At 46.1% G+C, this 12,456-nt stretch overlaps 1 protein-coding gene across 1 annotated transcript in view; it reads right to left on the bottom strand.

Moving 5' to 3' along the window:
- The window catches only part of SUN2 (Sad1 and UNC84 domain containing 2), a 157,870-nt gene that overhangs the window by 22,549 nt on the left and 122,865 nt on the right, over positions 1 to 12,456 (bottom strand). Inside the window, exon 16 of the mRNA XM_029590197.1 lies at positions 10,518 to 10,685. Within this exon, the coding sequence (XP_029446057.1) occupies positions 10,518 to 10,685 (168 nt within the window). The remainder of the gene's footprint in view (positions 1 to 10,517; positions 10,686 to 12,456) is intronic.

The following is a 12,456-nucleotide window of genomic DNA, read 5'->3' as shown; positions in this document are numbered from 1 at the left end:
GATTACCTCTGGAACCCATCGGTCTGAGGTAATCCTTGCCCATTCCGTGTAAAAGTTGAATAATCTGCCTCCGACAGCTTCGACGATGGAATGGGTGCTCGTGGCTTCATTGGGGTGTTTTACTGTTTCCAGTGCAAGATGTCCTGTGTCCCTACTGGAGCGGTGACCTCCGCGAAAGGACTGCTGGCGTCCAGGATTTGGTTTAGAAGCAGGTGGAGTGGAATATCTGCTAGCCCTAAAGCGACGAGAATCCCTAAAGCAAGAGCGCGATGGAAAAGTCTTCTTTGAGGACCTCCTATCCTCTGGTAACCGGTGCCCCTTGGATTCACCGAGGAGCTTCACCAGCTCCTCCCCGAAAAGGAGTTTGCCTTTGAAAGGCAGATTGCAAAGCTGTGACTTAGAAGACAAATCTGCAGCCCAATTCCTAAGCCAGAGGAGGCATCACGCCGCCACCATAGACACTATACTCCTTGCCGAAGTCCGCACCAGATCATACAGCGTGTCTGCAACGTATGCAATGCCCGCTTCCAAGCGTGCGGAATGTAGCGCACCCTTGCCGCCGGCTCCAGAAGTAGACGCCGATTCCTGGACCCAGCATAGGCACGCCCTCTGCATAAGGCTAGCGCATACTGCTGCCCAAAGATGCAAAGCTATCACCTCGAATGCCCGCTTCAACTGGATCTCCAATTTGCGGTCCTGCACGTCCTTCAAGGCGGAAGCCTGTCACCGGGATGGTGGTCTTATTTGTGACTGCAGAGACCGCGGCATCTACCTTTGGAATCTTCAGAAGGTCCAACACATCCGTCGTCAGGGGGTACAGCTTCGCCATAGCTCTGCTCACCTTTAGTCCTGCGTCCAGAGCTTCCCACTCCCGTGTCACGAGTTTGCGTACTTTCTTAGGCAGCGGGAAGGATGATGTAGGGTTCCTGTATGCCATCGAGGACTGGATTAACTCCTTCATTATCCGATTCCTCCTGGGCAACTTTAAGCCCCAGGACCTCGGGAATAAGGGGCCGCAGCTAGTTTCGTTTAAAGAGGCGCACCACACTAGGGTTGTCCCTCTCTGCAGGTGGGGTATCAGGATTGTCCGTATCATCAGTATCATCTCCCTGGTCAGGCGATGGATCCGGATCCGTCCCCGTGACCGGCCCTGAGTCCAGGCCCGATGCTAATCCCGTAGGTGGGTCCTGTGGCCCACGGGGGCAAGCCTCCAACGGGTGAGGCCGCTTCATAGAGCGCTGTTGAGGCTCCTCACCCCGACCTCTCTTAGCCGGGGTTGCCGTGACTTCATCCGGGAGTCCAAGCCTTTTAAAAGTCGAGTGCTTCCTCGCCAGGAAGGCTCAATGCATGAGAATAAATTCAGAGGAAAACCCCTCTGGGTCTGCTCCCCCCTCTGGGACATCCATAGGTGCCGCATCGCCAGCCCCCCCCCCGTGGGATTCTCCCCCCACCTGGGCTAAAACGGGAGGGGAATCCTCCTCCCCGTCTCCAAGGTAAAACTCATTCTGTCCCTCCCCACAGGAGAGGGTATCAAGATCTGACGGGCCTTCTAGCCCCAGGGAGCAGGCCGAACACAAGGAGGCCAAATCCAGGGCCTGGCTGCGTGCGCCACAGGTGCGGCAGGCCGGCGATTTGGCGCGCGGGCCTATCCCCCCCAAGCGTGCAAACACGCGGATCGTGGTGAGGGGGAAAAAAAAAAAAAATCGGGCCTGACTGAAAAAAATTAAAAGTAAAAGCTAAGACTGCAGGTGTGCATCTCTATCAGCTGCTGGAGTCAGAGAAATACTGAGGGACTGCAGGTGGCACTCTTGTATATATGGCAGTGCCCAACGTTTTGCTCTCTGACTTCGCCTGCTGGTAGGGATACACAATCCACTTCTCTGGACTGATCCTGTACGTACTGGGAATGAGAATTAATGGAGGAGATTCCAGACTCTCACCCTTCAACAAATTCTGAGCAGCTGCCCAACAAGAAAGGATCTTTTTCACTAGATCTGGCAGGAAGCAGCACTTGTAATCCTGAGACTGAGGTGACCAATGAGAGAATAGAGAAGACTGGAGGGGTTACATGCGAGCTCTTGTCCATGGGACTAGATCCAAGGTGACAGCCATAGAGCCAACAGTTGAATATAATCCAAAATTCTGGAGGCTCTGAGTAGAGAATGCTTGCTCTTGATGCACAATCTTGAAAACTTGCTCCGATGTCACGTACACCTGATACACCTTCATAATGAATAGAGCTCCCAGATAATTCCAGCAACTGGGAAGGAAGCAGTTTGCAAAATTGATGACCTAGCCAAAGCCTTCTAAAACCTTGACCACTCTGTTGGATGCTCCTAGGCCTTCTTAACAAAGCGGACCCAAAGCACTAGCAGAGCATGTGCAACTGCAGGCTCCACAACAGCCACAACCTATCTTCTACATGGGGCCAGCTGAAGCAGCACAGGACAGTTCTAGATTGGAGCCAGTTTTTATTTTATATTTATTTATTTTTAATTTTTATATACCAGTGTTCCTGTATGACATACAAATCACATCCGTTTACAGTGAAACATTAAAATAAAGCAAAAGAGCTTCGCACGCAGGCGCTACATGGAACAAGGACTACAAACTGGGATAAGGGAGACTATTCTAATTAAGTTATGGAATGGTCCTGAAAACCGATAAACAGCTAAAAACAAATCAACAAAAACAGATAACTATAACACGTAGTCAGTACAAAGAATGGGGAGAAGGGCCAATTACAGCTTGTAAGAGTAAACAACAGAGATCTGCAGCATAGAATACTAGAAGGGTATATCGTGCCCAGAACAATCTTAAATGAATCGGAAATTGCGGAAATATGGAGAAGCGAGCAGGCAGGATGTGAAGCGAAGGTCTTAGGTTCCTGGATAAGCTTGGCAGAAAGGCCAAGTTTTGAGTTTCTTTCTGAAAGTCGAGTGGCAAGGTTCTTGTCGGATGTCTGGCGGGAGCGCGTTCCACTGTGTCGGGCCTGCTGTAGATAGGGCACGTTTCCTTAGGGAAGATTTTGCTGGAGGGGGGGGGGCGCATAGTGTGCCTTTGTATGCTCCTCTGATAGGTCTGGATGATGTATGTGGACGCAGTTGGGAGCTTAGGTAGAGCGGGGAGATGTTGTGCAAGGCTTTATGGATAGTTAGAACTTTAAAGAGGATCCTGTTTTTAATGGGCAGCCACTGGAGGTTCTTAAGGATGGGGGTGATGTGATCTCGTTGGTGTTGGTGAGAATTCTGGCTGCGGAATCCTGAACCATCTGGAGTGGTTGACTATTGCAATGCCCAAGCAGGAGGGCATTGCAATAGTCAATTTTAGATAGTATGATAGATTGTAGTACCATGCGGAAATCGTTGAAGTGAAGTAATGGTTTGCGTTTTCTAAGCACTTGCAGTTTGTAGAAACAGTCCTTGGTGGTGGTGTTTATAAATTTTTTTAAGTTAAGCTGGTTGTCAAGGGTGACTCCTAGATCTCTCACATAAGGAGATTGATTTAATTTTGGGATGGCTGATAGGGGGGTGCCAGACGGGTTGAGAAGCTCGTTGTCGTCATCTTGTGTGATGATTAGGATCTCCGTCTTGTTGTTGTTAAGGACTAAGTTGAGGCTGGAGAGCAGTTGATTGATCGAATGCAGGCAGTTGTTCCAATGCGTCATAGTTTTGTGTAAAGATTCTGTGATCGGGATGAGAATTTGCACGTCGTCCGCTTAGAGGAAATGAGTGAGCTTTAGATTGGTGAGAAGGTGGCAGAGCGGGAGAAGGTAGATGTTGAACAGGGTCGGTGAAAGTGAGGAGTCTTGGGGGACTCCAGGGTTGGAGATGATCGGATGTGATTCCTTGTTATTTATCTTTACCTTGAATCGTCTGTTAGACAGGAGGACTTGAACCAGCTGAGGACCGTTCCCTTGATGCCTATGTCTGCAAGGCGTTCTAATAGTGTTGAATGGTTTACCGTGTCAAAAGCCGCGGAGAGATCTAGAAGAACCAGGAGATAGGGTTATTTTTTCTCCAGGTTTGTTAGTATGGTGTCTGTAAGAGATATAAGGAGGGATTCTGTGCTTAACGACTTGCGGAAGCCGAACTGTGATGATGCGAGAATGGTATTTTCTTCCAAGTAATCAGATAGTAGCTTGTTGACTACCTTTTCCATAAGTTTAGCAATCAGTTAAGAAACACCTCCCCCAGAAGGCTAAAAACACTTATCCCCTTGAAGTAAGCAAAGGCTATCTGCCTCACAAGCCTATTCTTTTTATTTTTTTAAACTTTAGAAAGAGCCTCTGAGGGACAAACAAATAAACAAACGGGGGAGAGAAAGCAGTCTCAGAAGATCTCTCTTCTTCCTTCCTAATCCTGTATTGATTTTTTTTTTTTTTTTTTTAATTCTGCCAGAACCAATCCCCTAGGCACTACCAAGCCCCCTTGGGGGCCAGGAACCTTCACAGTGGTGCTCGTTAACCTGAAGAAACAGGTGCATGGCCCTCTAACCACTGAAGATGACAAACAAACCCCTACTCTAAAATTCCCAGCAAGAGAAGCAGGCGCAGTAAAGAAATCATGCTGCATCACCACTAAATCCTACCATCCACTGGAGGCAAAGAAAGAGTTGCTTACCTGTAACAAGGGTTCTCTGAGGACAAAAGCATGTTAGTCCTCACACATGGGTGACATCATCGGATGGAGCCTGGCACGGAAAACTTGTGTCAAAGTTTCTAGAACTTTGACTGAGCCTCACTGAGCATGCATTAGGCCATGTGGGGTCCCCTTGTCTTATAATATGGAATTAAATAAAAACAAAGAGAGAAGAAATCCACATAATGGAAACCCACCTCCGTGGGGTTGCAGATGGGTTTTGTGAGGACTAAATCCTGCTGTCTTCGGAGAACACCTGTTACAAGTAACCAAATCTGCTTTAGTCAAGGACAAGCAGGATGGTAGTACTCACATGTGGGTCAATTTCTAGCTACAGGCTACCCCCCCCCCCCCACCAATTGAAAACAGGACCAACACCCCCCCAAAATAAGTGCCAACAGGCACAACAGCAACTGGTTTTGTTGGTAATGGGGGGGCTGGGGAAGAGGGCAGCCTGAACACAAATAACAGGTTCAAGGCAATTACAGAGTTGGGTTTTACACCTTAAACAAGTTCCGAAGGACAGATTGGCCAAACCTACTGTTGCTTTGGCCATCCCTATCCAAACAATAATGTGATGTGAATATGTGGAGAGCGCTCCATGTCTCAGCTCTGCAGATATTCAAAGGAACTACTTGCAAGTGGCCCACCAACGCTGCCATAGCTCGAACAGAATGAGCCTTGACATGGTCCCCAAGATGCAGTCCCACCTGGGCATAACAGGAGATGCAGTCTATTTTGCAACGGCAATGCCCAACTTATTCCTATCAAAAGAAACAAAAAGTTGAGTGGACTGTCTATGGGCTTCTGTCCACTCCAGATAGAAGGCCAAGGCTCTTTTGCAGTCCAAACAGTGCAGGACTTGTTCGCCTTAGTGCAAATGGGGCCTGGGAAAGAAAGTTGGCAGGACAATGGTTTTATACGCATAAATAGTTTGAAAATGACCCCTTAAAAAGTAAGATGTAGAAGGAGCAGAAGAGAAGACAACAGCGTGTACACTCGTCAGGCTTTTTGCTCATCTGGATGTTTATAATCCACCCCTGCTATGGTTCTTTTCTCTTCCTTGACTTAATGCTCCTGGCGTCACAGTTCCCACAGAGAAAGGCTTTTAAGTGGAGCTGGGCGTTTCATCTAAAGGAGTGAGGAAGTGGCAGACATCATAAAAAGCAAGTTTGCTTACTGTAAATGTGATTCTCCGTAGACAGCAGGATGAATTAGCAAAACAGACCCATCTCTCTAATTCCATAAGTTTTTACCACTGAGCATGCATGGGAATTTCCACACATGCACTGCCTCATGAGCTATTCAGCTCATTTTAGATCTTGGCTTTAGCAAGGGAGTTGACTCCCCAGGGAGGCAGATAGGCCAATTCATCCTGCTGTCTGTTTACGGTAAGCAAACTTGCTTTCTCCATCGACATGAAGGCTGAATTAGCCATAACACGTGAGGAATCCCAAGATGAGGGTTGCGTGGTGAAACATTTACTGAATAAGCAACTCAGCTCCCCAGTGGAGAGTGGACTACTGGATGAAAAAGCTGCGCAAAACCGCTTGTCCAAAACTGTCACTTCTTGATAGATTATACAGACAGTAGTGGGACGGGAAGGTGTGAACTGATAACCAAGCTGCAGTTTTGCAGATGTCCCTTAGGTGAGCAACTGACGTAACCATGGCTCTTACCTAATGAGCCTCAATATAATTTGTGATCTGAAAGCCAGCCAACATATAACAATGCGTGATAAAGTCCGCTAGCCAGTTGAACAAAGTATGTTTGGCAATAACCACGCCCAATCTGCTAGGATTATAGGATATGAACAGCTGAGAAGCCCAATGATGATGTTGGGTTTTTCTCAGGTAACAGGCCTTCCTATAGTCCAGCGAATAGAGGGCATTCTCTTCTTTGTGCTCATGTGGTCTTGAAAAGAATGTGGGCAAAACAATTGTTTGATTCAAATGAAATGCAGATACCACTTTAGGTAGAAACTTAGGATGGGTCTGAAGAACCATCCTATTGTGAAAAAACTGCAATTACGGAGAGTATGAAACTAATTTTTGCAGTTTGCTTACTCTTCTAGTCAAAGTGATAGTGACTAAGAACACTACCTTCCATGTATGAAACTTCAAGGAAGTGGACGCCAGCAGCTTGTAGAGAGGCTTCATTAGTTGTGTAAGATCACAACATTAAGATCCCTTGTTATAAGTGATTTCACAACTGGAAGCTTTGTATGTCACAAGATCTTCATGAATTTTAATACAAGAGGATGAAGGGAGATCTGTTTTATAGCAACTTAAGGGTTGTAAGCAGCGATGGTAACAAAATGCACTTTCACTGATGTTTATAATCCACCCCATCACCTTGGCATTCACTCTCAAGCTTCGCATTTTATTCAGAAGTCTCCAATGCAGGACAGTATCAAAAGCTTTGCTAAAATCAAAGTAGACCAATTCTCTAGTAACCCAATAAAAAAAAAAATCAAGATTTGTCTGACAAGACTTCCCCCCCCCCCCCCCCTGGTGAATCCATGCTGCCTCAGGTCCAGCAATCCACCCGATTGTAGATAGTTCACTATCTTTTCCCTCAGCAGATGTCGCTGTCATGTGTAATGGATTTCTTATAGCCAAAGATGATGTCCTTGAAACCACTGGGTGTGGCCTTCTCGGAACTGAACAATCGTATATCTTTGAATATTTTCCTTTTCTTAGCAGTGAAAAGTGCTGTTGAGTTTCTGTCGAGGTGGCAAGGCAAAAATAAAAATTTTTTTTAAAAATTAAAAAAACAACAACATAGAAACATAGAAATGACTGCAGAAGAAGACCAAACGGCCCATCTAGTCTGCCCAGCAAGCTACGCAATTTATCCATTTTTCCCCCTTTTTTTCTCTCCCACCTGTTACTATTGGCTTCCAGTACCCTCCACCCCTAATTCCCCTCCACCCCACCACCAATTTAGAGAGCAGCGCCGTATCTGCATCCAAGTGAACGTCCAGCTCAATTAGGGGTAGCAACTGCTGTAACAAGCAGGCCACACCCTTACCCCATACTCTTACCCACCCCTGTTTTTATTTTTTTGTTTGTTTTTTTGGAGATAGCAGCCCTCCATCCTTCCGCTCTGTGAAGGTGGAACACCAACTGCTGGCCACTGGCATCCCGCTCCGTGAATGCCTCTGTGGCTACTGCCGCTCCGTGCAGTGTTTGAATGCCTCTGTGGCTACTGCCGCTCCGTGCAGTGTTTGAATGCCTCCTCTTTATTCACGCCCTCTAGACTTGATGGATCCACAGTGTTTATCCCACGCCCCTTTGAAGTCGTTCACAGTTTTAGACTTCACTTCCTCCGGAAGGGCATTCCAGGCATCCACCACCCTTTCCGTGAAGAAATACTTCCTGACATTGGTTCTTAGTCTTCCTCCCTGGAGCCTCAGCTCGTGACCTCTGGTTCTGCTGATTTTTTTCCGATGGAAAAGGTTTGTCGTTGTCTTTGGATCATTAAAGTTTTTCAAGTATCTGAAAGTCTGAATCATATCACCCCTGCTCCTCCTTTCCTCCAGGGAGTACATATTTAGATTGTTCAATCTCTCCTCGTATGTCATCCGATGAAGACCCTCCACCTTCCTGGTCGCCCTTCTCTGTACCGCCTCCATCTTGTCCTTGTCTCTTTGTAGATTCGGTTTCCAGAACTGAACACAGTACTCCAGGTGAGGCCTCACCAAGGCTCTGTACAAGGGGATCATCACTTCCTTTCTCTTACTCGATATTCCTCTCTCTATGCAGCCCAGCATTCTTCTGGCTTTTGCTATCGCCTTGTCGCATTGTTTCGCAGACTTCATATCGTTAGACACTATCACCCCAAGGTCCCTCTCCTGCTCCGTGCACATCAGCCTTTCTCCCCCCATCGAATACAGTTCATTCGGATTTCCACTCCCCATATGCATGACTCTGCACTTCTTGGCATTGAATCTCAGCTGCCATATCTTCGACCACTCTTCCAGCTTCCTTAAATCCCATCTCATTCTCTCCACTCCTTCCGGCGTGTCCACTCTGTTGCAGATCTTAGTGTCATCCGCAAAAAGACAAACCTTACCTCCTATCCCGATTGCGAGATTAGATTGAGAAAAGATAGAGAGGAAGCATGGACAAAAAAAAAAAGACTGAGGGGCTCATAAGGCAGCATGCACATGGGAATGCCCATTTATACCCAATGATAAACTTTACTGAGTTAGAGAGATGGGTCTGTTTGGCGCCACTGGACGATATTACTCATGTGTTATGGCTAATTCAACCCTGCTTGTTAAAGGGGAATCCTAGGTTTACTGCTCCTATAGATGCCAGGTGTTACCCTTGGCAGGCAGAGCACTTTCAATGAGGCACCGCAGTGAGCAGATCCTATCATTTGCCATGTTGTGCTCCATGCCAGACGCCCTCATCAGTCAGGCAGAGAAGCTGCAATGGTTGGGCTTTCTGGATTTCTTTGGCCCAATTTCTGGCCTTGGCATCATGCTCCAGTTTCTCCTTTGTGAGGGAACATTCACAGAGCTCCTCTTACAGCTATCAGCCATTAATAACTTGGATAGTCACTAACTTCAAGAAAAGGCTTGCTAAAATAGAAAACTTCATTGATATTTGTTTTAGGGGGATCCTAGAAACATTTTGGGTTCTTTTTGCCTTCCCTGTCCTGAATATTCCTATGACTGAAGCCTCCTGGCTTATAAAAGCACCATCCAGCAGTCCCCTCAAATCTCTCACTGGTGGATCAGTGAACATCAGCTTACCTGTTTCAGCATTTTCTTCATTCCTGATTGCTCTTTGTAGTTTTAAACACCTGGCCCAAGAGTGACCAGAGGCCTCCCCGGCACTTAGCAGAGGCTAAGCCACTCCTGGCTTTCCTTACTGCACGCATGGTCTTACAGGTCCGATTTCCCCAAGAAAAACCTAGGTGCCACAGGTTAAAGCTAGGTCTGGAACAGCCCACTCTCCTAGGTGACCTGGAGTAACCTTAGCCCAGTACACTTGGTATGGTGCCATACCATGACATGACTGACTGCTACAGGGGAACGAAGAACGAAGACCGATTGGACATGACAGTACATGGGGCTGGAGCAGGCCCCAGTTAAGGAATGAACACAAAAAAGCTGGGTCAGGAAATCTTTTAAGGTTCCTAAATAATAATTCATGTGAACTGGACACTGTTTCAACCAACAGGTTTTTCTCAGTACAGGTGCAAAGTGCTACTGAGCCTTGCTCTGCATACTAGCAGGGCCAGATTTAAAAATGTAGCATCTGTAGGCAAGACCAGAGAGAGTTGATTCCTTCATGGAGATCAGAGAGTTTGGGGAAGGGGGGGGGGGGAGCAATATTCCGCTGCAGTTCCCCTTTCCACTGGTACCAGCACACAACTCTAAAGCAAACAAAAATCCGGCTTCTCTTTGATGTGGGTATTTGACATCTTCCAAAACTGGCACCCTATGTTGCCTATACTTAAATCTAGGCCTGCACACTAAGCAAAGTTACAAGAAAATCGACAAGGTTCATAAACAATATGGCTGAAGCCCGGCATTTTCTTTCCAGCTGTAGAGAGAATGGAGTTTCTCCTCACTACAGCTGGTTGGCTGCAAGCTTACATTTATGTGCACAAAAGAGGTGAGACAACCAAACTACAATCTGAATAATACTTTCCTCTTCAGTACATTTAGTAGATCTGGTGTTCATTTTTTTTTTTTTAAATTAAAGTGAGGAAAGTATTTAGTGACACACTGAAAAGTTATTAACAGTGCATCAGTTAGTAAGAAAAAAAAACCTCATATGGATTGCTGGCAAGAGGAGTAAAATAAAAATAAAAATATTTAAAAATAAGTCAGTCATAACAATGGAGAAAGATACTCACAAAAACAGCAAAGTCCTTGGGAGCACTGGGGATGGTTCTCTTGGGTGAGAGGGATTTCGAGATATGTTCCAGCGTGACAGCGGTAGGACGGATTCGACTGGACAGACGAATCACTGCAAAGCCTTGAGACCCACTGAAAGCCCAGCAGTTACCAGGGTTTGTGTCTGGCTACAGATGAACAAAAAAAATTATATTAAAAAAAAAAATTACAAAAAATGAAACTAACCCAGTTCTAGAAGCCATATTGGTGCTAGAGATAAACAGGAGGAGGTCCATATTCAGACACAGCCGGATAAGTTTATTCAGCTAACTTTACTATCCAGACTAACTTTGGAACCACATTCAATAGTGCAGCTGCAATACTGAATACAGCCAGCTCTTTAGCCCGACCAGTCTTAGCTGGCTATGTCATCTGGCTAACTCTGAATATCAAAGTTAGGTGGTTACATTACTACAATACATTCCAGTAGGCCAGACCTCAGGGATCAACCCTGGCAAGGAGCTTGGACTTTCTTCACTGATGTATGTAGCTCCCATCAGTGAATAAAGTCCAAGCTCCTTGCCAGGGTTGATCCCTCAGGTCTGGCCTACTGGAATGCATTGTAGTCATGACTTCTTCACAGTCATGAGCAACTGGTTCAGGTGCCGGCATAAGAGTAGCCGAATTCAAGTTTTTGCTGTCTTGTATTTGAATTTCAGGTGTTTCACACAGTAAGGAACTCCTCACAGTTACGCCCCCAGAATGCCTCATTCTAAAGTCTAACTTATTAGCCAGCTAGACTTTAGCCAAATATGTGCCCAGATATCCAATTAGCTGGCTAACATCTCAGTTAATTGGCTAGATGCTTTTGAATATGGACTTCAAAGAGTTCTGCAGGCTGCAATACTCTTTAGCGAACCAATGTAAGAAGTGTCTGAATGTGAGGATGTACCCGAACTTCAGAGTCCATGTAGGTTCTTTCTTCACACCTGGCTGGTCATATCTAAAAGGGCTCCACAGCTCATGTGCAAAAGCATTTTGGGATGCTGATGCAATAAAAAAAAAAATAGTGTTAATCTGCAAAGAATTCCTATCAAAAGAAGAAAAATAAAAACAAAAATTTCCCAAACCCATAATGTGTCTGGAGTTTCTCACATGTGGGAGCTCCAAATCACTTCTGAGATGTTAGTGGGCAGATGTCAAGACAGAGCTGGAATCCACCTCCTAGGAAGGGCAGCAGCCTGACAACAAAGGAAAATTTGTTCTTACCTGCTAATTTTCCTTTCTTGTGTACCCCAGTTCAGTCCAGACAAGTGGATTTTGCATTCCTACCAGCAGATGGAGTCAGAGAACAAAAGCTTTTCTGAAACTGCTACATAAGCTCGAGTGCCACCTGCAGTCCCTCAGTATTGACCTGTATCCAAACCAAGATGTAGACAAATTCAAAGGCTAACCTAACTCCCCTCCTCTAGGTGAGCTGGGGAATAAGCCCTTCAACAACTTTTTAGTCTTCTCTATGATACATATAGCAGAGATATCAGTCTTTCAATAGGGTGGGGCACTGGACTGATCTGTGGTATTCCAGGAACAAAAATTAGCGGGTAAGAACCAATTTTCCTTTCCTGTTCATACCTCAGATCAGTCCAGACAAGTGGGATGTACCCAAGCTCCCCTAAACAGAGCAGTTCATCACATGCTGCACTGACCAACCACACTCCTCCTCAGTCTTTGCCTGGATAAGCCAATCGTCCAGATATGGATGTACCAGAATCCCTTCCTGTCTCAGGGCTGCTGCCATGACTACCATCACCTTTGTGATGGTTTGGGGAGCCGTAGCCAACCCAAAGGGAAGAGCCCAAAACTGAAAGTGTCACCCTAGCACCATAAATCGAAGAAACCTCTGATGGTCTTTTCGAATGGGAATATGAAGATAGGCTTCAGTCAGATCCAGGGATGCGA

This window comes from Rhinatrema bivittatum, chromosome 2, assembly GCF_901001135.1.
Source record: "Rhinatrema bivittatum chromosome 2, aRhiBiv1.1, whole genome shotgun sequence".
NCBI lineage: Eukaryota > Metazoa > Chordata > Amphibia > Gymnophiona > Rhinatrematidae > Rhinatrema > Rhinatrema bivittatum.
The sequence above is the reverse complement of the archived record's forward strand: the minus strand, read 5'-3'. Positions and strand labels throughout refer to the sequence as shown.